Source organism: Anopheles darlingi, chromosome 2 (genome assembly GCF_943734745.1).
Source record: "Anopheles darlingi chromosome 2, idAnoDarlMG_H_01, whole genome shotgun sequence".
In the NCBI taxonomy this organism is placed as follows: Eukaryota; Metazoa; Arthropoda; class Insecta; order Diptera; family Culicidae; genus Anopheles; species Anopheles darlingi.
In genome coordinates this window covers 46,512,758-46,538,190 of record NC_064874.1, presented here as the reverse complement: position 1 = coordinate 46,538,190, position 25,433 = coordinate 46,512,758, and the positions used below count along the sequence as shown (strand labels likewise).

General features: G+C 44.9%; 1 protein-coding gene across 4 annotated transcripts in view; it reads right to left on the bottom strand.

Annotated features, from left to right (window-relative positions):
• LOC125950684 (uncharacterized) overlaps positions 1 to 25,034 on the bottom strand; it is a 33,002-nt gene extending 7,968 nt beyond the window's left edge. The window contains exons 1-7 of one of the 4 annotated variants that reach the window (XM_049678896.1): positions 23,955 to 25,034; positions 6,482 to 7,095; positions 4,376 to 4,417; positions 2,684 to 2,848; positions 2,203 to 2,323; positions 883 to 1,030; positions 209 to 618 (exon numbers count right to left, since the gene is read on the bottom strand). In XM_049678896.1, the coding sequence (XP_049534853.1) occupies positions 209 to 618; positions 883 to 1,030; positions 2,203 to 2,323; positions 2,684 to 2,848; positions 4,376 to 4,417; positions 6,482 to 6,549 (954 nt within the window). In that variant the 5' untranslated portion in view covers positions 6,550 to 7,095; positions 23,955 to 25,034. Of the gene's footprint in view, positions 1 to 208; positions 619 to 882; positions 1,031 to 2,202; positions 2,324 to 2,683; positions 2,849 to 4,375; positions 4,418 to 6,481; positions 7,096 to 7,194; positions 7,652 to 7,950; positions 8,318 to 23,954 lie in introns of those variants that run through there. The other 3 variants (XM_049678899.1, XM_049678898.1, XM_049678900.1) reach the window with 3 other exon arrangements.
• Positions 25,035 to 25,433: the final 399 nt, after the last annotated feature.

Sequence of the window (25,433 nt, the reverse complement as noted above, 5' to 3'; positions counted from 1 at the left end):
CCACCATGCAGAATGCCCAGTCCGTATTCCCAACAAAACGACAAACTAAACCGACCGCAACGTACGATGCTGTGTTCGTTGAACAAAGTGGAGTGGCCAGGCGAGGCGAATGGCCAGTGTCCAGTGTCCACCGCCGAAAGGGTAACGAAACATTTGCTAATGAATTAAATGCGTGGTAGCGGTGCATGCACCATCCCATCCCACATACCTTGTTCGTTTCCGTTAGTTCGATGACGGCATGATCGCCGTAGGATTTGATGCCACCGTTCGTGCTGTCGACGCTGCTGCTGTGCCGATGTAGAGAAGATAGCTTCAGGGACTTTGGTGACAGCCGCAACCGGAGCGCTCGGGGAATCGTACTGTTGGCATTGCTGTCGGTAATGGAACTCTGTGGTACCAGGGCCGGTGGGCTCTTCGGTCCGGGACCGGCCGCACCAGATGCTGGCCCGAGACTGGTCGCTCCGCTGCTGCCAGCATCGTTGAACGAAGAATTATTTACCGTGGCCGTCTCGAGGGCGGCCGGCGCTTTGCTACTATCAAGGCAGATCTTATGAATTAATCTTATACCTAATCTCACAGTTGATCTCCGCTGAACCCGTTCGTCTCCGGCCGTTTCCGCTGCAGGATAGCAATCAATGGAACGGGCACCGTTCACCGGCCGCACAGTGCATGGAAGTAAGAGCAAAAGGAGGGGAAAATGCAAAATCATTCAATGATAAAAAAACACTCTCCGGCAGGGACATCGTAAATCAATTAGTTCCCGGCATGCCAACCCGGAAGATGTCAATGAGTTGTGGCAGGCAGCGGGATTGAAACGGTCCGTCTGCTCCCTTTGAAGTGCCCTGGGTCAATCAGGCGAAGAGCCGGAAGTGGTCCACTTACCCGTGTAAACGCGAACATCGTAGCTTGTACCGATCGGAGCGCCGGTGTAGCGCTTGGCTGGCAGCAGCTGTACACTCGGCGGTGCCAACGTACCAATTTCGAGCGCAAACGGAACCGCATTCTTGCCCAGTCGCTCCAGCAGCGCTTCCTGTCCGTTGTTGTGCGTGTGTGTGTGTGTGTGGCGTGCGAAAGTGCGTTCCAGCGTGCGTTTCATTTGTGGGGCGAAAAGAAAATGAAGAACAAAATCAGCAGACCGTCAGAGTAAAGTGCTGCATCTGCCTGGAGCGTTGGGAGTACTCGTATCACCATAGCGATAACGGTACAGTTCGATTCATAATGACCGTGTGCCACCACTTATTGGCTTCGTTATAGCGACAACCGCGTAATCGCCGACGCGAAGGTATGTACCGGAGGTACTGATCAAATAACGATGGCGCTCTTGCTCGATATTAGATTTCCGATTCTGCGGCACAAAGCTGCGGTACCCGGTATCCTCTACCGACATTGTCACAATTATTTATGTACCATTTTGTTTTATGCTGATTACTGAATCAGAAGTCTCGCCTCCGGCAGAACAGCGAAGGCTGACGAGTGAAGCATAACGAGGTAAAGGTGTCCCTTTTCTGTTGACAGTTCGCTTGCTTGTCCTCGTTCGGGCTTGATAGCATTGTGAATCGATCCGTTCTTTTCCGGTCGTGGTGCTCCTTCGTGAGATTTCATTCGATTTCGAGATGAATATTCGATAACGTTCGCCACAGAATTGGTAAGGAAGTGGAGAAACGAAAGGCCATATTGGTGGTTTCTTTGGCTCATCTATATTTATGGGACAAAGCATATGGGTTTTCTTTTAACAAACCAAACAGTGCAAAGGATTGACGAGGAAGACCGATGAACTCTCAAAATACCTAACAAAAATCGATCAAAAGCAGCCTCAAATAGCTAGCGCTTAACTTTTATAAAGCTTTGTTGCTATTTCTCCTATAATCCACCAATGTTATCGTGGAAATTGTTTGTAATTATTGTTTTGGCCCAAAACAATTCTTCCCAAAAATTGTTTTGGCCCAAACGATTCTTACTAACAATATCCACGCTCTGCATTTCTTCTATATAATGAGTAGTCAACTAACAACGAACCCTCTGAATACCCTCGTTTAATATGAAGCAGACAGATAGATTAGGTTCATTCAATTGAGTGAGTTCTAAATTCTTTCTGTTCTTCGATCAACCGACATAAATAATATAGTTCCCTTTTTCCCATTAATGTACTCGTAAATTACGCCCCAACTTTACTTACACCATCCATTTCACTGACAAACTTACCTGAAGGGGTGTTAGTGTATCCGCCTCCGCGCTCACCGGTTGAGGATAAAATTGCTGCAAGGCAATGACGGCTTCATTGCAAAACTTTAGTCCCATAACTTCCTCATCCTCACGCCCATAGCTGAACGGTTACATGCACGGATTAGCACAAATTCGTACGTGCCCGGTTTGGAAGAAGAGAGTATCACAAAAGAAAGAATAATCAAACATTGGGGCGTGTTTAATGAAGTAAGATCGATGGGAAAATTAATTTTTGGATTGTTTTTTCTTCTTCGGTTTCCTCCAAGGCGGTGGGTGGATTAATACATCACAACTTTCCGTGACATGTACCCAAGAAAAATTTCAGAAATGCTGGCATTATTGCGGTGTAAACGTGGTACAATTGTGCCTAAACGGTTGTGCTTGGTTCCAGGAATTAAGCGCTCCACTCCGAGGAAACCACCGGGCTAACTGTCAGTGAAGAAGGTTGAAAAACACTTACCGGAAAGTGAGTGTTAGCTGCCCGTAAATTTTGGACTCATTGATTATCTTGGAATCGATGTAGAGGACACCCTTTAGCGGTTCGATAACTCCTTTGCGGGCTACCAGCTCTCGACTCCCGAGGTACAACGTCAGCAACTGGTTGGACGAAGTTTTCTTGTAGACGCTGGTGGTTGGCAGAAACCGAAAGGAAAGGTATAATTATAAATCAATTTCTCTCTTCAGCAAACTGCAAAATAATATGGCGGTAGCGCTGTTTAGCAACGAATTTTGTTTATCAAATTTTAAGTACATCAAGGATTTTTTTTTCTAAACAGCAACTCACAAATGAAAGGTTAGGTTGTGGTGCTTCAGGTAATGGACGGAGAGGTACTCCGTGCGTCACATAGGATTGATGGAGCACAACTTCCTAATGCTATTAAAGTGAGCTTAGTAGATACTTCACACGGAAAGGACCATCATGGGCCCCTTTAGCGTGACCCACGCATATTATCGATTCTGTTTCCGCAACTCAAGGCCTCTCAATGGCCTGGACCAAGGAAGCCAATGTGGCGTTTTGCTTTTCAGTTTTCCTACTTTTTCCAGCAGCGTTTGAATAACTTGAAGCTTTTAGTTTTAGCATTCCCTTTCCATTTCCCGTTTATCGATTTATTTAATAATTCAGCTTTAAAACAATTCATTTATCTACTTTAAAATAATCTATTTTCACCGAATTTATAGGAACATGAATCTACATAAAAAGGCTCATGGTTTATATGAAAATAATTTTAAGAAATGATTGTAATGAAATTTGCAGAACAAATGTCAAATATCTAAACACTATTCTATTTTAACTAATTGCGCTGCAAATCGCTAGTTAAAAGATATAAAATTTCACTTATGATCATGACTTCAACTACACCACTCACTAAGCGATGAGCAATATCTTTCAGAGACAAACAATATTTTTTTAAATCCTTCATATTTGGGTTTAGTTTATGAGCTTACATGTGTTTGCATAAAATAGGAACATAAAAAATATACGTGTTGTATGTTCCATGATGAAACCTCACCACTATCCGCGCGATTCACAGCGGCCAATACCACCATAAGACCCATGTTATCCTATTGATATGGGGTGGCCATTCTAGGAAATTGGCAAAAGTTTTAAGTCATCCAACGGACGTGCTGCTGCATTTGAACCGTGGGCGTTCCGTGGCCTTCGAAGAATGGTATGCTGGTGAATCTGCGGAATTTTGGTTGCGCGCCGCAACCGCACCGCATAGCCACATCCACAAACCCATAGGAGGAGCATGGGGAGCAGTAACGACCATGCTTCGTAGATGGTTGCGGCTTTTACATCATTGGGTAAACAGTTCCTTCATTCGTCGTTGCTACAGGTCGTTTTTGCGTTATCCTTTTTTTCCTTTCGACCGACATGCGATCAATGCAAGTGCATGTTTGCCTTGGCGATTCGATTAGTCAACGTGTCCTTGTGACGCATGCTTTAGCTCGAAAGCCGGTCCCGGTTTTTACGATACAGTTCTTCAAGTGGAAGAAACATGGATGTTAAGCTACTACAGTGTAGTATGCAGTTCCTAACGCTGACGTAGTTTTTGTGGTTAAAACTAAAGTGATTACCATAAGTTATAGCGTTGTTTTACTCGATTGTTATGACATGTCGACACTTGCAATTGACCGTTTGGACACTTACCGTTGTGACCCAACAGGGTCTAGGTCCGAATCGTTCAGTTTCCTAATGGGTGAAAAGAAAAGAAATATTAGTATGCATCGTTAAGTGTCGATTACTCTGCAATTCTAACTTTATATTGATGCAAGGTGGCTAGCATCCCACTCATAATTTCTATGAGTCACATAATTCCTTTTTCGTAGTCGTAACGGATCATATGAAATGCGTAGATGGTATTACGATGTCTTTCGTATGTTTCTCATTCAAATTAAAACATGCCACCATCATGCCTTAGCATAAAAATGAACACGTGTTTAAATACCTTTCAAACTCAAAATAATGAAAGACTGCTTATTATGCTCCAGTGGGCGTTACGACATCGTGGGCAGTCAAACATCGAGCCGTTTTCGTTTCACTAGACCGAAGACCTACACAGTGCTGTCTAGCTAGAAGTCTAACTTATTGAACTGCTAGTTGGAAGGAGAGATTCAATTTATGCTGTTCACGCGTATGCGCCTGTTGATGTTAATGGCCTGTTCTACATGAAACTGCCAAAAATTCCGTTTCAACGGAAGCGGATCAAACTCCAGCAAACGGCCAACGAAATCAAGAACGTTGGAAACATCTGGTAATCTAATTGATCTTGCAAAACGCTTTGTCCCTTCACAGTTCCTCGATAGGGAACGTTAAAATCTGGCTAAAATTCAGTTACACTTATCAAGCACTAGCAGCATCCGGCAAAGGGCACTCCAGAGCATGGCATGGAACACCAACAGGCGATGGAGGATTCCACAACGAACGTGTTGGCAAGATGGTACCGTCGTGGGTGTGAGACCATTACTCTATCCTTGGGACACTTTGACACGCCGGGTTTTCGATTTGTCCGGGAGGCCCGGTTTGTCGAAGGTCCGATCTGTTTGAAGATTGAGTTACGCTTGATAGCGGATTGGTGCTGCCTGGGAGGGGTGTAACGGACCACCGGATTGTCGGCATCTTTAGCCGGACAGCAGGCGCTTGAACACCGAAAAGGGACATATTAAGAGGATTTGAAGAGGACCAGGGTATGGCCACCCACTCGGTCTTAGGCACAACAGCCGTTTGCTAACAAACGACAAATCCGGCAAACTTAGGACTAGGGAAACGACCCGGAACGGCGACCGGATCGAATGCCCCGCTTTAGAAAAGGAATGATTCACTCTTCTGCACACCAGACGCGTGCAGGGGTTTCTGATCGGTGTCTTACCGACACCGTTACCGACCTTTTGTTCGGCTAAACCCTCGTGCGATTGTTTGGAGAAGGGATTAAATTTACATGCAACAGTGTGTGTGTGTGTGTGTATAAGACAGCGTGATCCACATCGCCCGATGTTTCGGACAGCGGCCGAGTGCGAATGAATTATCGGGGTTTGCTGCAGCGGAAAGATAAGATACCGAACCGTAAAAAAGGATGACATAATTTGACTGATCGCTCCCAACTTGTAGCCTTTTTTGCTTCGGTTTGGCTCGTTTGGCAGGTTACAATTTTCGTTATTTAGTTTCCCAGAACTTGCCGCACAGGCTTGACTCCGAATCAGTGTGTACGTGTTTGGCGTTTCAATCGGGCTGCCACGTGCCACACTGTGGCAATGAAATTGAATCGTTCGTTCCATGAAGACGACAGCCATGTAGCCGTCGTAGGCCTCTAGTCATGAATCATTGATCGTCGGGTTTGGCCGAGAATTAATTGTGCGAGCGATGTTGTGGGAGGCACGAGCGATTGAAACGGAAAAGCTCACGCGACTTGTATTGCGATAACGCCCCTGTTGCTGCTGCTGATACGGTAACGCTACCACTATTCCCTGGGGTGGAGATCCTCCTAATTGAACCCTGGCACGCTCTCGGTAGCCGCTTTTAATACCGACATTTTGCTGTCCATTAGGGCTGAAAGCGCTGGCATTGCTGGCGCTACCGAATGGCTATCAGCAATACTTTATCCATTCCCGAAACCCTACGGCTACCTACATTTTAATGATTCTTCGGCTCTTTATCGTCCCCGTTGTCGTTAAAACGTTTATCCGTGCTACATTGCTCGTTACTTGAGAAATCGTCATCGAGCATGCAGCCACAGCGTTGAGCGTTGAAGTTACTTACCTATCCTCCGACAAGGGCGAAGGGGCCTTGCATATCTCCAGGTCGTGGTCGTCCTTTTCCTTCAACATCTCTTCGCTACTGAGGCTGCGGCAGCCACTACGGCGACTCAGCTACGGTGCATCCAAACTACTAGACTATCTGCAGTAAACCGATGCCGTCGCGGAGGATGAATTGTCCTTCCCTTCGCACCGCTCTCACTGCTCTTATAGTTGCTCTTTTAGAGTGCTGCGTAATGCAAGTCGGACGATACGATACCCACATTAACTGTGTGGCTCGTTCGCATCTTCATCGTCTGCTGATGCTGCATCCGTTGTTGTTGGCTCCGGTGTGTGTGCGCTGCTTTGTCGACAGAATGCTGACAGGCATCCGGGTTGGGGTTTGGTGCTTGACGCATGGAATTGGAACCATTTCGTTCGCCTCCCGTCTTCGCTTCGGTCGGACGACGTTATTATGTTTGCCGTGTGGCTTTCAGCTTATCAACAGCAACAGAGGCGGGTTTTAGGCAACGGAGAATCGGTTTCGTTTCATCAAAAACCGGCAGACATCATTGATTCTGTTAGCAGCGATCAACGCTGATGGATGGGTCCGGCATCTGACGTGGCTGTAGTCGATCACTGTGAACGAGGTAAAAGGATAGGAGAAAGATATAAATTGAGCCATCCTGGTAAAGGGAAATGCTTGGCTAGCCCGGTTGAATCCGGATGTTGGATCACCTTTCCTGCGAGCGATCGGTGGGTAATGAAGTTATTGTCAAGAGCGGGTGTCCATTTGTTGTAATTACTGTTACTCACTTTCGCGTATCATAATTTAGTTAGCATCGGTGCAACGTTCTCGGCATCGTATACGATGCAGGCGACCTTTGTGTACTACAATGGCAGCATCCTTTTTCGTTTAATTAAATCATCCCTGTTTAGCCTCATGTTACAAGCGTTACACGAATAGCCGGATTATGTATTTGTTATTAATAGCAAACTTCATCGCATTAATATTAATACAGCACTTCACGACTGATAGAGCACCCGCGGTTTTTCGGAATGGAGCAACATATCATATTCCACCCTTTTTAGAAGTGGTAAGAATAAATTGGACTCAATTTTGTTTGTAAAGCAATTCACAGTGACGCACAAGCTTGCGGCTGTAGCGTTTGCATATCTTGCGTAATTACTAACGCCCACAAGCGTGTAGATCGGAATTTGATGTATAGGCACTGAAATACTGCTGTTTTTAGTGAGTTATGTTGATGCTTTATCAAACCAAACTGATCTGCTCGTGCAACAATGTTCACCAATGTTCACGAGGGAAACGAAAAACCAAGTATGCCGTGTGTACCGCATGCACTTGTGGCCTTTTAACGACACCTGCACATTCACCAAGTCCACTGATCGATACACCTTAGTTCACTTTCTTCCTTGGAATGACCGCCATCAAACACATGTGTAACTTCCGTCCAAGGTATGAGAAGTACTTACACCGTACTTCGGGAAGGTACTGAAAGCGTCTCTACACGATCTACCAAGCTGTGCGATGCGAAGATGCAACAAAGATGGTCCAAGTCGATGAGTCCACAAATCGCCTGATTGTGACGAGACGCCCAAGACGAACCACTCATGACTGAACTCGCCACACTTGGCCGATAGTTTCGTGACCTTCGAAGACCGTCTCATTTGTTTACCGTTCGTACTAGCACACTTGTACGAAGCACGAACTGGTCCGCGAGATAGTGATGTTTTCGGTACCCCATGAGCAGCAGCAAACGCACGCAAGGTGGTTTTGGGGTGCGCCGACTGGGGTGAGAATGCGCTAGCTCAGTTGCTAGCCCAGTCCCGGCCGAACCGACGCAACATCGTACGAACGGAAGCGCAAATAACAATGGCAACCGCATAGCGAAGGTAGTATACCAGCAGCAGCAAGCAGCAGCGGCCGCAGTGGCAGCAACAACAGCCTAAGCACCGCCAACACTACCAGATGGTGAGCGCACCATTAAACGTGCCTCGAGTGCTGATTGTGTCGATTACATTATCGCCATTGGATTGCATGCTGTTCCTCTAACTGACAGGTACATATAGTGGGGAAGGAAAAGTTACTCTACGTTGTCGATCGTTGGCTAGACACAATGTGTACGATATGCAAAACCTCTCGCACGCTCGCGATCACTAGGCCACACTAGCTGGCCGGAGTCTACCGGATAGTTTCTGCGTGCTGTGTGAGTTCGGAACTTGTCAGAACCATCTCGGTTTGGTATGGTTTGTTTAATTTTCCCGTTGACTGCGTTCAACTGGAGATGATTGACGGGTTATCGATTGAAATATTGTACCGCTCGATTTGACATCCCAAGCGACCGCTCGTAGCCGCTAGAGACGGCAGCTTGCAATCCCGAAACCATTGATTTTAAACGTTATTGATTTATGGTTTTTTTTTTGTGTACCTACGTTAAGCCGCAACTCACATTCGAGGTGATGATATGCTTCATTTATTTTCTTGAAACGTGTCAAAAGTGTCACCACTTTTGGTGCTTATCGATTGAATTTTATCCAGTCACACCATGTCAACCATCTGCTGAAGTGAAAAGCTCTTTGCAAATGCAAAAAGGATGCCCAGGAATTTGCATGCGTGTTTGTGCAACAGGACAGACGGGACTGTTATCGCGCTCGTTTGTTGTCCTGTTTAAACACGGCAAATAAGATGACTAATGAGCTGCACCGACCGAAACAACGGGGGCAGGTAACGTTGCCGTTTGCGAAACAAACGAAATGAGAACCAACCATTTGCTCGCTCCGGATTGCGCCAGAAAGGTGTACAATTACTGTCAGCCCCTATTTGGAGCGCTGCTGTGCTTCCACTTGGAACTTCCAAGTGGCTGCTCGCTAAATCCGACGATGTACGCTGGTCGGTATGATGCGTTTGAAGCACTATCATGCACAATCCGTATGCCTCGTATCGTAAACGCTTTCTTCTTTAACCGACCACTTGGAGTGGATGGGACAGGGATAAGCTCAAAGTGGTTGAGCAACGGGAAACATCAGAAACGTTATGATTGATTCATTCGGCACAAGCACTACCACCAACTTCAGTCCGTACCAGGAAGCAATAAGTGTGTGTCGCGAAACGCGATTACTTTTATAGCGAAATGTAGACGAGACCACTTGATGCCGACGCGGCCAACCAGCAAGCAATAAGGTGATATAGTGGCCTAGAGAGCCGCAGTTCGTAAAATCAAAGTCAAACATGTGTCAGAAAAGCGAATAAAAGATAAGTCGATTCGAGTGCAGGCAACGGGTTAGTCCCGATGTACAAGCAACAATAATGGTTCCACTCTTCCACGTAGTACTTCAAACAGCATGTCATATGGGTTTACGAAGGTGTATCAGTACACGTTGCTGCGATTCAGTCAGTGCTACGAGCATCGAATGTTCTTTGTGTAGCCTTAGGACGAGGAAAATGGTACAGAATGGTACCAATGCATTGTTTGAGTTATTTAAACCTTCGCCGAGAGATAACGATAAGGTTCGATTGGTGGATTTGTTAGGAACAGCATGTGGTGAGGATCTGGTGTACACATTGAATGTTTAAACGGGGAAGCAAGCTCAGTGAATTTACCGAGGGACTAGTAAAGAGGATATCCTCGTGTAGGAGTTATTGGTTTATCATTTTTATTGTTTAACCGCACCACATTTGTTTGTATCTCATGGAGAGGAGGATATTGCTTAGAAATGGTTATAAATATCAAACAGCCCTAGCAATTGTGTACCGCATTTCAATATGCCATTGATATCGATTGTTTCAAAGCATATTTACTTACAAAAACGGTTTAATATGCAAAGAATCCAACAGAGTGAGGAGGTAAGCTTTTACGTAAAAAAAATCGAATGCAACAATTATCGGTGAACGGATGATTCTTTCGCGGTTTATAAATCGATGGGGTGTAGAGCCGAATGGCAAAGACTCATCGAGATTGATGGGTTTCGTTGGTATAAAAGCTCATTTTAAACCGGAAACTGAGAACGGCGATGATTGATTTTGGAAAGCACTTGCTCGGAACGAACAGAAATCAAATTTCAATCGATGGCGTTGGCCCCGGAAGTACTTAGATCAAAGGCTCAGTACGATGGGCCGTGCATGCTGGCTGGACGCAATTGGTTGCAATAAACTGTGCAAACGATTGATAAATTGACCGGATTGGCATTACCTAATGTTGACAATAGCTTATATTAACATACGCAGTAAATACGCTTTCATAATTTGTTACCATCATTTGCAATCATCTAGATAAAATACGCATATTTCTAACCCGTGTTTAGTTAGCAGCGTTTGTATGAGATAAACTGACGGATGAAGAGATTGACTGTACGTATTCCGTTAAGGGGGGGCTTCGGTATTTTATTTTATTTATTCGCATTTATTTTTTATATTTTTTTATGAGTTCTTATCCTTTCAAGAGTATTGTGTAAAATTGTGAGATCAATCGAAGCAAAACTGACAAAGATATTGATTTTTGATAAACAGAGCTTCATACATTGTTCAAAGCATCTCGCAATTTTGAATCGCGTTTCCCAAAACTTACATTTTCAAAGTCGGTGCCCATCGTAGCACAAAAACTACTGGACCGATCAATTTGAAATTTTCAACACATAATCTGTACACTATTTGCCAGGTAGCCCCGTTGAGTTTTTATGAAAATTGTTGATACTTTTTTTACATAATTTTTTTAATTATGCAAAGCTCATTGTTTGAGGCAATATCGAAAAAAAGCTTCACTTTTTCAACTTTTAAAATCTGCCAAAAATCTAAAAATGGGAAATTCTATAAAAACTCGACGGGGCTACCTGGATAAACTTATAATCTATCAAAAGAATATTGATTTCTATATTTATGATGACCTGTCACGTGGCTACGATGGGCACCGCAAAAAGTACATTTTGGCAGACTTGCCTTTCTAGATTGGATGCGATGGACGCAGTTTAGATCAAATCTTCCTCAAAATGGAATCAAATATTCTTGAATAGTTGTAGTTTGATATGACATTATTTTCAAAACATAAAGTTGGATAGTTTCTTCACTAAAAATCGTCAAAAATGAGCCTTGTTTTAACCCGAAATAACCAAAGCCCCCCCCTTAATGCATGCTGTTAATGCAGCATGGTAATCCCTTTTAATGCCAGTAGAGCCTAATACTATTTTAGTCGGTGTTCCAAGAACTTTAGCTCCATGCGAATGGTTGCAAAAACTCTGTAGACGATGCGGATAGGATACTGTCGCGCAGTAATGACTAGTAGGATTAGGCTCCCGTGACGTCAATCAGCACGTTCCGCAACTTTTTTGCCTCCAGTGCGACCTACATTCAATACCTAGCAGCTAAGGTAAACGAGAATTAATCACAGGTACGCTCTGCAGGAGCAGGCTAGATTCGCAGTCGGACCACCGTCGAGAAATGTCGTAGATCGTGAAATACATTGCCGTAGAATGGTAGCTCCCAGGCAGGTGGGCTGTTTTATAATTGCGCTATAATAACGCCGCTAGCGCCCATCGGTCTGCACCAGGAGCAGCCTGTCATCGTTGGGGCGTATTTCTCTGAAGTGCCACGTAATCCACCTGGTCTCGCTTGGCCAAGCATTAGAGGACGTTCTGCAGTTCAAGTATGGTTCTGCTACCGTCGACCAGGATTCATTGAGAAATGTTTATTAGATCATGATCAAAACGAAAATGCTAAAAACTTTCTCGTGTTTCCATTTGTAGACCAATCGATTACTATAAATGAAACCGCATTTCCCCGTGGACTCATTCATTCATTTGCGGTCGAGGTGACGAATGTTAATGCTTTTCCACTGGGTTTTCGCTTTTGGCCAGCGCTGGTTGAACGCAGGCGTACCGACCGTGGACCGTGGTCTTGGGTTTGTTTTATTGTTGCCTCAACCCAACCGCACTAGCGGGGTTTCTTCTTGATTGGCGCTTCGGGCATTTCTGCTCTCAACTCCGGATTACACTTCTCGGAAGGATTTCGCATTTTGTTGGTGGTAATGGTTGAGCTTGTAGTCGAATATTATCCCCGATTTAAGCCGTAACTGGTTTTACTCAGGAATGAGCGAAATGAAAGATTACGCTTCGGAAAAGTTTGAAAACTGGACACAACATTTTTAAGGTGGATGGTTTGGGCGACTTACTGTAGCAAAAGTTGGTAATGTTGGTTACCTTCAGCGCCAGACGGATTGCTTTTGAAGATATGGTTCATTGAAGTACGCAAAGGGTAACTTTATCATTTGATGAAAAGACTTGGCAGTGGTGTTCTGCTAGACCACAACACGAAGAACCATCTTCGTCAGTAGTGGGTGCACTTAATCCTTCGTTTCGTTGGCGCTCGTCTTGGGAGAGAAAGATTACATTTTTTTTTTCATAAGTCTGCCCCGTCTTACTCTGTGCCGTCTGTACGCTATCTGGCTGAAGCCGTAATGAGCCATTGTTGATACTCGGTAAATGGTCGGGGTCGGGGATCGGGAGAAGAGGAAAAAGGGGGCACTGGTATCTTTTTACTATTTCCCTCTGCTACTTTCCAACCGATAAGAAAGGGGATTTTTCTTTGCTGCTACTTTTCGGACCGTAAGAAATTAGCCTCGTACAGATAAAAGGCAGTCATCCGCAGCTACCGTTTACGAAGCTTGGTGGTGTTATTTTTGTATTATCTTTCTTCGTTCCTATCTTTTATCCAATTTTTCCACCCCCTCTTTGCTGACGGCATCGCCAAACAGTGGTGAGTGGCTAGGAAGAATCATTAAGTCCGCTGTCTGCGTCACTGGCGCTGCTCCATAATGTGATGCTGCGGGGCAAACTGAAAGGCAACGAATGATAGTAACGTCGTAAAATGTCGGCTAATGATTAAAAATGTAATATTCAGTCGGTGGTTCGTGGCGCTCTTTACCACGTTCGCAACGGAACGAGAATAATAATTATACACACTGGTTCTTACGTGAAGACTTGTGCGCATTGTAGCTAAATGAAGCATGCTGTTTATGATGATTTTGTATCACGCGGCGAAGAATGGATTCTTTTTCCGTGTGATTCTAGCACGTGAAAATTGGTTATGTTACATCCGTTGCACATTTCAAATGTTCGTCAGTGAATAGCGCATTTGAGTGCTTAATCACTTTAAGCAGTAGCATTAGGATATAGGATTGTGGCTGAATTTTTAAATGATTTTGGCATGGCCAGTTGAGTTACCCTTGGTTAGCAACGATTGAGTTACTGTTACTAAAGATAAAACTTAGTTGAAACATAACCGTCAATTAAAAAAATAGTGTTATTGCGGAATTTTTCTGCAGAATTTTTTAAAATACTACACTTATCATCACGAATATATAACACTGGAAACGGTGAAAGGCACAACAAATATAAGTTATGCTAATAGAGTCATGTTAATGAGGTTTGTGATGTTGTCTTTAAGAAGTTCCGAGCAATGAGGATGGCAACATTGTAACCAAAATGAAAGCATTTCTCTTTCCTAATGAGCGTTTCCTGTGTAGCGCACCGCATAACGAACGTGATGCATCTTGGCACAAGTGGCAACGAACCAAAAAAACCCGGTGAAAAACGAAAAAATCCCACCCCTTTTTCTACACCCCCCCCCCCCTGTTGTTGTGATCAAATCCACACACACACGGCCACAGCGCGCGTCACATTCCAATTTGGCGGTTTAAAAATAATCTTCATCAAGAAACCAAATATGAAGCGCGGGCGCCTCCATCGAGCTCAGCCAAACCGCATCGTAAACAACGTTCCGGGTGGTTTAAAATGAAGGCGAGCAGTGTTAGCACCGGGCTTTTACCACATTACAGACAAGACCCGACCGGTTCCAACGCATCAACATCGAGTTGGTGGATGAAACTGCGCGATGCACATTTTAATATAAACCAAGCAAAGCGCTGAACTGAACGAACGCATGCTGAATGGTCTTGTGCCGGAGAATCTGTTTTAACTTTCTCGCTTCGAGTACTCTGCTGCCTCACCCGGGATGCTGGATGCCTGGTAAGCACTCGGTGCACACACACACGCATACCGTGACGCTTCGTTGGCAGCGGCTGGTGTGTCGGTATGAAATTATGCCATCATGTCAAGTGACCGTAATCGATGGCACAGCACATCGTCTACCGCTCCTGCCAACAGATGGGCGATAAAGCATGATTCATTGAGCCACCGTACAACTCGGACGGAAACGCGGTCCCGAAAGACGCACCTCTCAAAAGTTGGCCGCTTCCGCAGTTAGTCATATCATCAGGAACTCGAAGCGGATACGGGTTAAGCGAATGATTTATTTCCTGCCACTTTTCTACGGCCTTTTCTTCTCCTTTCCCTTTCCTACGCGCTCATTCAGGCTCGCTTCGAGCCGCGCAACTCAGCTCGTTTCGCGCGTAAACAATCGCTCTCGTTGGTAAACGGCAAACGGCATTTTCATTCAAGCCATTCTGCAGGGCTTGAAAAGCGAATCGTCGTGAATCGTCCTCGTCGGCGATACCCCCGGACGCAAACACCAAATATTATGCTCATTGGCTTTGGAGAACCGCAGGAGGGGGGCGACCCGCCGTCTTTTATAAATATTAGCGTAACGTGCCCGGCCCTATTTTGCCGCTCCTATCAGCCAGCCAGCCAGCCAGGCAGTCAGCAAACCACATTTGTGTGGTAAGATGGCGTGCAGGATACCCGTCCCCGGGTCCCGGTCAACTGGTAAACAAAACAGGGAAGTTACTTAAAATGATACTTTTTTTAATCAATAAACATTGGCTCTTATAATCGAAAATAAATAAAGAACCACAAAGGGATCCAGCCCACCGAGGGCCGTTCCGGTTGTTTGGGGGTTGATACTGAGAAAGGACGTCGGACATTTTTACGATTCCATGCCGGCCGTGGTGAAAGGAATAAGAACCGATTTATTGTGGAGCCATAAAATGCTCCCGAAATTATTGTTCATTTGAACTTGGAACTCGCTTTATGGGCCATAGCCGGTGCAACTTCATTTCGTTGGTTGTTTAATTCACGATCAGATTCGGTTGCCGCTCGGTGTTGTAAATAATGTACCAGGAATCCGATCAAATAAAACCACTTGTAGTACCAGCACCTTCTGATGGCCGATGAGATACGTGACGAGATGAGGAGTGTACCGAGTCCGTCGCTGAATTGTGGACTCACTGTTGCTTCAAAATTCACGAAAGAAACCATATTGCATAAACGGCAGGACCGGAAGGCCCAACCAATGTCCCCAGAATCCGATTCAGTAACGTAGTTTCGCAGTTTCTTCTTTTTTGCCTTTCCAGTTGGATATGATGGACCAAACGGACCGAAACCTGGGTTCCATTATCCGGTTCGTAGGTATTATCTTTCTTGCTGTGTCCGTGCTAGCATGACATACCCTAGAGGTAGATACAGGTGGCACAGGTGTGACTTTGCTTTTGGACACCGGTCGACCGCCTCCCCTCCCGTAGTATAAGTTTTAATGTGTCCCTTAATGGGTGCCGACGTTATAAAATTAATGCAGTGAAATCAGAGCATGTTTCGGGACTTATGGCCAAACCCTGTAATCATCTATCATCATGCGCGCGGCGACAGGCCGGGGGCACCCATGCCTAGAATGAGCGATGGCCGGTCGGTTGGAAAATATCTTCGCCAACTTTTTACTACCCGAGATCCGCTCGCGAGATCATCGTTAACACCAACCGTGAGGGGTGATGGTGGTGAGTCTGCAATCCATATGGTCATATTTGGCTTTATCCACGCGGTAGCTTGAAAGTGTATCGTATCGGTTCGTTGACGTTTGCTACCACCACCGTGTGGTTGGGGATGGATGATGGTTGCGTTGTCCTTTTTTACTTCCATTTTCTATCATCTGCAGTCCATCGATCCTCCTGTCCTGATGGGCGCCATTTCTGGTGGGCGTGTGAGACACCCGGTGTGAGATTCCGGCGGCGCCGGGGGAGCGACGGCGGTCGCCGTATTGTTTGCTAATCTATTACGCTGAAAAGGCTTCCATCGCGCTCTATCCTATTCAGTGGTGTGAGAAACGGTAGCGTTTGGGAGTGTGGAATTAGGAGTGGCACGCAGAGAGAAAGGGGGCACTGGAAACTGAGACACCAGGATGTGCACCAGCGCAAAGCTGGATCGAGTACGGTTCGCGGCATCACCGCTTTTTTGCATCCCGTGAGCCCGTAATCCATTTTGCGGAAAAAGGGTTTTTTTCATATCCTGAGCTTTCACCGTTTTGCAATTGATAAGGAGAAGGGCCCGTAACCTTACCACCGTTGGCACAGGATAATCAATCTTGATAATTCCGAGCGACGTTTCGCCTCGGGCGGAAAGCGTACCACATATCGTTGGCGTCCGGGATGGTCTCACGATTTTATGATGCTTTCGCGATAATAAAATCCATCATATGCAACAACGATACGATTGTTCTGATGAAGTTTAAAGAAACCGAACCACGGTATGGGTGTGTTAGGGCGATCCTGCACTAAACCCCATCCATAGATGGAATGATAGAATTGGAAAGGGAACTCTATGCTGTTAGTAGACGCAGGGTGCCAATGCAAGGACTCCCTCTGCCTGTCCGTCCGGTGACGGTAGCTGGAAGTTCGCTCCATTATCGCATAATCGTAAAGTTGAAATCACTTTGACCTGATCGAAGTAGAGCATCTATTACAAAGGCTACTATCCTTTACCCTTCACCAAACCCCTCAATGGTGGTAATAGCCAAGCGGAGCCTTTGAATTGACGCGGAAATGGTAAAGTTTTCCATTCCATTTCGTTTGGTGCGTTCGGAACAGGGTCATTCGCTCTTTCCCGGTCATTCGCATCCGCCTGCTCGGGTTGATTACAACGCCACGTCATCGTACCGATAGAGCATACATTTCTCGCTCTTTCGCAAAACTTTCGCTTACGATTACTGCCGCGTCTCGTGGATTGCTGAATTTTATAGAAGCCATAAAAATGGCACCCATTTGTTGCTGGGCGGTGGTTTTGGTGTGTCTTCCGGCAAAGTTTTGCTGTTTAGCCGTAAAGCAGCACATTAATAATGGCGCATTTCCCGGGACTGCCGGAACACTGTGAAAATGTGGACAATTTATACTTGGCTCATTTTTCAGCATGGTGTACGAGGGGAGGAAATGAAAATGCATTGTTCCAAAAAGCCAGGGTCTACCGGGTAATAGAGCACGGTTGTGCTACGACATTTCTGCTTGCAAGTAAAGCCACACCAATGCAAACGTTTATTGAAGTGACACGACGACCCCCGCACATTCGTGACCATCGATTAGCGGATTAATGGTCAGGTGAGTTGAACGTATAACTTTAATAAGTGGCGGTTAAAAAAGAAAAGTTCAAAACTTGCTCCAAACTCGCTCCATTCGCCAGGGTGGACAGCTGCTTATTCTACAGGACACAGGACATTCGCAACGCAGCTGAGTCCTAATGGTTCGCTCGTTTACAAAGTTTTGCTCCTACAAATGCTTTTGCGACTGTCTGTCGGTGACACATTTCACCTTCACTCGATGGTCCACACGAATGATCATTTACCTTAATAATTCCCGGCTTAGCCGAAGGCCAGCGTACGGTGGTGTATGGTGTTGGCTGAAACGTTTTTTTTGGCTCGGCACCAACCTGTTGCGTTGGATATGAAACCGACACGGGTTTATGTGTGTGTGTATGTGTGCTTGTGGTTCGATGAGTCAATTCCAAGCGGCCACATCACCAGGCACCAGATAATCGAAAATGCGCCGCCATATTCAGCGCGAAAATGATACGAGTGACGCATAGCTTTCAAATTTAACTTTGGCAGTGAAATTGCAATTGCGGTCAATTTCACGATTGTGATTGAAACGTTGCCACCGGAAATTGGCCTGGCTGTTTTGCTTCTGTAGATACCATCATAGTTAAAACAGTAATGCGGGCGTGTGGAGAAGCAAATGTATTTGCAGCCCTGCAAAAACCGCATTGAAATTCACATAAAAATGGAAAACACACATTACCACTCGAATCCCTGGATTCCGGGTCGATTCGCGAAACTCCAATACCAACCGTCAACGTTAATTAAACCGAAAGTGAAAACCTTAAAAATGAAATCCGACATAATTTAATGACCAAACATGGACGCACAACAACAAATAGCTTTTTCGCAGGAGTTACAGTTAATGCTGCTCAAAAACCCATTCGCAGGAAAGGGATTTTGTATGGCTTTTGCTTTTTGCAGTTGCTAGTTTGGCAGAATTATTCAGAGTGTCAGAAGTGTATTCGGTAAACCATTTGTATTTCACAATTCAAATGAAATTTCTACTATACTTGCTTTAGGGGGCTCATTGGGCGATATTTTATACAGGATGGCAGGAAAGTAGCAACACAATTTACACTAAATTATGTAGCATCATTGCTCATACGTTTGTATGCGATACTTCATGTGAATCTTGCTGAATGGCGAAAACTATTGATTGATGGATGAGAAAACTTTCATTTTGGTCTAAAATATCATACCCCGGACTGGTAATGTTTTGATTGATGATCCTTGACGACAGAGCGAACTTTCCTTACTGCTGGGCCGCATCAATGCTCTTAGGAGTTTTCGAAAAGGAAATAGTTGTTTTGGGAGTTGTTTGTTTTGCCTAAATATGATCAGGTACAAAATGTATGCAGCGTTCTACATTCTGTAACAACTACTAATTTCGAACTCACCAGCTGCTTTCGACGATTCATTGGATGACCAAAGAGTAAAGAGCAACGTCGGATTACCAGGTCAAGCGATCGATCAACATGAGATTTGTGATAATCTTTCCCTTACTCTCTGCTCCCCACGGCCCTTCCCCGGTTACTATTCTGTGCCGGAAGTTTTCGGAATCCATTGCATCGTACCATACACCACGTTACAGAGTGCCGACACCTACCAATCTCATTTTCCAGTGACCAGCATCAAATTATCCCGCTCGACGGCATCAGAAGCATTTGTGGTCGGAAGGTGGAAGGTGGAAAGCAAAATGGAATTTGAGTTTGACCGAGCGTCGGTGGTGGTATCCTGCATCTTGTCGCCTTCATTTACCTAATCCATTAAACAGACGACCACAAACCTGCCCATTCATCGGTTCATCTGCACTTGGCCGGTAGAAAATGGCTCGATACGAAAAGGGCTGCATTATGCTGCAAGATCAATACTCTCTATCGGTTCCCCATCGGCCAGCAGCCTTCAATTGCTCACTTCATCAAAGTTGAAAGGTAGTAGCGCTCCATTTGCACGAGAATGTCCCCCGCATATAAGCGCCAGCAGAACGCTAATTGAATGCGTGTGCACTTTATCTGGCAGATGACGTAGATGTTTATGATGATGATAATGATGATGATAATGATGTTGATAATTAAAATGATTCCTTGAGCATTATTCGATAAGTGATGTTATCGCTTTATTAGCTAGATCGCCCAGCATCGAGCCTAAATAAGCGTTACTAACTACAAACCCCTGACGTTAAGTCCCGAAATTGGCCAGCTTGATTGACAATTCCGAGAATTTGATCGACCACACAACGTTCTATTGCAGCTTTGCATCAATTATATTCAGGAACAATCTTCGACCTTATGGCCAATTAGGTCTTGTGCCATGCACGATCGAGAATAATTGGTTTATCATGTTGCAGCTGCTATTCGCTGAATCTCCAAGAGGGCAATGACGTTTACTAAGAATACTTGGTCTTGATGAATAGGTCTTAGTGAATAGCTGACGTCGATTTGTAATTGTTTGGTTTACGAGAACTGTTAATTAAGCTAAGAATAGAATCTTATTATTTGGATTTTTATTTCATTCCTTGAATAAGAAAAGACAATCTGCAGTTTTTTGGTTCTCGAAAACTTTTTTAGATTGTTTCGTTATCTGATCAATGCCGTACAAACAAATTCTTTCGTTGTTTTCAGACCCAAAAATAGGCGAGAAAAATGCAGAAAAGGTATGCGTTTGCCCACAATTATTCACCCAAGAAAAGTTATTTCAATTATACGCTATCCCATTTACTTTGCTGTTGTTAAAAAAAGGAGAAACAACAAACACGGCTGTGAATCGTGGACTTCACCAGGAGCGACTTGTGGAAAAAAAAAACATTTAACCACTCGGAGAAGTTTGGTGGCACCAGGGACACGACACAAGATGTACAAGAGCAATTTTCGTCCTCTTGAAGTAAACATTCTACCTTAAAAAAAGAAAACAGTATTTTCGCTGACCGTTTGGTCATTTACGGTTGTTCCTTTTTGCGTTCCGTTGCTGAGTGCGAAGAGAGACGGAACATTGAAATGGTTTCGTGTCACTTAGCGCCTAAGATGTAGCTAATTGAATAGAAACCTTTGGTTTCGTTTCGACAGATAGAGGACCAAAAAGGACCATAAGTAGTACGCTCATCGTAAACAACCAATAAGCTGAATTTAGCAGCTTTTCTTGTAATGGGAGTTAAATGTTTATTGCAAATGAATAAGGTAAATAATACTGTGGTTTTGCGAAATTCATTATGCTGCTCATATGATTTGACCGGCATAAATTGAGCCCAAAGTACGATGAAAGCATCACCACATCGATACTATTTGTAGCACATTTTCCGCTTCTTTGTCGAAAGTTTACCGTTTTGCCATGGAGCCTAATTGTTTACGCACCGAGTTGCCGGCTCCTTTTGCTCCGAAGTTTGAATAAGTGATTGCCTCCAAATTGTGTTTCCCTGATTCGGGACGTCCCGTGTGACAGATGGTAGGACCGAGTAACTGAACCTGCTGAAGACCTGGCTGTTTCGCGTTGCCAGCTTGGTGAACAAGCTCGAGCGTGGATCGATAAAACATTTCGGAGACGATAAACATTTGGATTCCCTGGGATTCATTGCGCACTTTACGATTGGCACCCGGACCATAATACCGTCATGCTGGTTGGCCCCTGAGATGACGTTCCAAGCAGAAAGTTACTGCCCGGCAATCCGCCGACAGGAAGCTATTTTCATCAGTGAATTTTTATTAGGAACAAATTAAGCAACTCCTGACAGGCTTCCACAACCGGTCTATCGTCCTCGCCGTTTTCTGCTTCCAGGAAATGTACGGGTTTGTATCTGCTCTCTCACTGATTCCATCTGTATAGCCGAGGGTTGCGAGATCCTAACATCCCGCTGGGCAGATGCTCATAATCTGCCACTGCCAATCAGTTCTGGAAACATTTCTATGGGATCCAGACAGTCGGTAGCACCGAGACCGACAAGCTACCGAAGAAGTGACAAAACAATATTCCCGATACTCGACTCAAGGATCAGGATTTCTTCAGTGGTTTGTCGTAAAATGGCTTGCAGTCACTAGCTATTGCAAAGACTTTTCGAGAATCTAATATTCCTTAGTAGCTAGTCAATGTATCATTTCCCTGCAATTTTACGTTTCTGAATTCTTGGAATAATGTACAACTAAATAGTGTAAATGCGAATAGAATCTCCAAGGTATTTCCGGCGCACCATTGAGTAAAGTGTTATCAGAAAACGGATAAACGATAAAACCATCATTACTGGAGCAGCTAGAGAACGTTAGTGAGGCTCAGTTATTTCTTCGAAATGCGTTCGTCATGATATTAGATCTTCGTTTCAGGCTCCGTTGCTATTCCCCTTACGGTGAAGGTATAGGTCGATTTACTCACTTCCCAAAAGGGATTTCATTTGAGCTCGATGGACCGATATTAATCGATTGCGCATAGTCTATGAGAGTATGAGGTACGAAGACATGGTCGCTTTCCCATGCTATTTCAGGCTGGTATTTTTTATTCAATTAATACTGAGGCTTTGGGTGTATTCGTTTGCGAAATTGCACAAAAGATATACTGCAGTTGTAGGTATGTTACGAAATGTTCACGCTTCGGAGCGTGCTGATGAATGCAAAATCCTTTTTCTTGTGTATTGGCAAGATGGTTCTCGTGAAAAAAGTAATATATTTTTCCAGATCATGCCATCTTCTCATGAACCGACGCTCGTAGCATCGTAATCTTCATACCCGAATGCATCAGCACGATGCACTTCCGTATAGTACACTCCAACTGGTATTTATTATGTTGCACTCGTGTGCTCTCTTCTCAAACAAAAACTTTTATAGGTCAACACTGTAGCCGGGGGTGTATCGCAACGAATACATTATTAATCGATGGACCACAGTGTGTCATCCATACCGCTATTGGCACGGTTCGTGGATGGTCGGTAGAAGTGTTTACTTAGCAATCCACTAAACATCCTCCAGCAGCTGGAGAGGCAGCTAAAGGGCCAATGGAAACAACAGAGCAGCGGTGTCGAGTGAGCTTATCTGATAAATAGAAACACAGCACAGCTCGGTCTCGACAAAGGGCTTATATGCTCGATAGTTGCTGATGCACCCTTAGCTACTCGTTCCCCTCTTTCTCTCACACACATACACACGTTATGCATGACCATCGTGGGGTCTGTAGACACTTCGTTCGTTGATGTGTCGTTGATTTTTCTCATGATTTCTAATTTGCATCTCACGTTTGATGATTAGCATTAGCCGCGAACGCAGCTATCCTCAGTTCCCTACCATTACAAACCGGTATGTGCGTACAAATGGCGTGTTAGTAGCGCGTTTAGTGTCTTACCATACAAGTTACTTGAATTACTGCAAGATATCGCTGAGCATCGGAAATGTGAATGAACTTTATTGCTCGTAGCGATTGCTCTTCGCCGAACAGTTACATTTCATGACAATTACTTCAATATTAGCATTCAGACATATTCACAGCTTCTAACAAATTTGCACTAGTGCAAAGATTATCATAAAAGTTTGAATACCGTTAGTCTCTTTGGGTGTTAGAATATTCGTATGCCTATCAATTGAGTAGACAAACGAATATTTAAATGAAAAGACAGTTTCATTAAACAATTATACAAATACAACATGTTCTCTTGTAAAAACCACATGTTTAAATTGCATTCAATCTGTACAATCTGCATTACTGTAAAATTAAATTTATTTTGAAACTAACGAATTAGTTGCTATACAAAGAAGCGAGTGATTTAAAATGATTCTGGGAAAATAAAGTTCATTGCCATCGACCAGTTCCCCTTCTTGGAACTAATTACCAATCGAAATTACATATCATTAATATAATGCACCAGTCCGTTGAATTTATGTTGCAAATTCATAATTATACTCGGATCCTTTCTATTATAATGCACCTCTCTCTGTATCGTAAATTGCTAAAACCCTGATCGAGACAGTGAGGCCGGAATTTAACGGCAGCTCAACCACCAGCTTACCGGTTCCGGTAGCAAACCGGGACAATCACTGCCCCCCGTTCCTTTGCTGATCGTTTTGCGTAGGCCAATAATTATTCCATTAGGACGGTCAAATTGACTTTAGTCATTTAATTTCGATCTACGGCCCGAAGGATGGTTCTATCTAATTAAACAAGGGTTTCCCCTTGGCGCGGGGAAGCATTACGTCCATTTCCTTACCTCCGTTCCTTCACTGTTTCCGGTCGCTGTTGTGCTACTGTCCGAGTTGCGTGATAAACGGACTGGGTCTAAATCGCAGTCCGCCCATTCGAGATAACCTTCCAGCCATGGTTTCGCGATGAGCCTTGAATCTATTTACTGGCGAGCACGAGTTACCATCGTTGCCATAGGAGCTTCACAAGCGTTACTAAAAAAATGCTAGCATTCGCAGCATTGAATCACTAAGGCCACGGGGCCACCACTTTATGATGATTGGTGCAGGCAATCCCATTTGCTTCACGATAACCTTCTGCCCATCGAGACACTTTTCATCAGCTCAGCGCTTAGCGGGCACGCCACTCCGCCGGTATCCTTTAGGTTTTCTTTTCCTCGGTTTTTTTGTTGTTGTCGTCGGTCAACACAACTTCTGACCACCACCGAAAGAACCGCGGGCGATCGGAGACGGGCCGAGCAGCAGCATAAAATTTATCAAGAACGAAAACAAGTTTCACTTTCACTGCGAATCAAGATTTGGGAATCTGTGATCCTTCACCGGCCGACCGGCACGCTTCAACTCTTGTCTCGGGCTGCCTCTGCTTGTAGGCATTTCGAGAATTCCGTGCGGCCTGTATCCATTGAAGATGAAACCACGGGTAATCTCGGATACTGCAACACTCGACTCACCGTTAACATGCCTCCCTGCCCATACCGATACGGACACTCAAGGAAACCCCTCGACGAAGAGCACGAAAAGGAACGGTCGGCGGCGATAGTAGTGGATCCGGGCTCTTGGAATGTTTTCCCGAGGACCATCGGCCAACTTTGAAGGACGAAAACCCTAGAAAATCATCCTGCCAGCGTGCGTAATAGTCACGACGGGAATGTGCGCCTCTGACGTCACGAAATTGCCGCACACAAGCGCCCTACGGCGCCAACAGTGGAATTTAGCACTCGGTAAGCGAAACTATGGCCCTCGGGCGCAGTCGAACTCGAAACTCCACGAACAATCGCAACTCCGCAGCACCAACGGCAAGTAAACGTGCGTGTACGTGAGTATCAATGCGAAGAGCCAATCACAACACCAGCTGTCCAGCAGCAGCAGCAGTAGCAGCAGCAGCACTATCCAACAGTACGCACGCAATAACACCAGAAGCGAAACGGCTTCCGATACGTTCCGAGCTGGACAACGGTCCGCACACGAATTACGGGCGGCGTTCGGCTGGTGAAAAGTTTTATACAACCTGTGGAAATCCGTCGTCGAAATTCATCCGCCTCCGTTCGGTCGTGAGATGGAATTTTCCTCCGTCTCCGTACACGCCGGAAAAGCGAACACTCTCTCGTGTTCGATGCTCACTCACGATTCTCTCACATCGCTCGCTCGAGTGAATAGAAATGAATGCTAGACTACTAGATGGTTGCGCGAGTTCACTCTCGATTGAAAGCAAAAGTAATTCGCCGTTTGCCGCAGCAACATCACGATCATCGCACACTGCCGGAAAC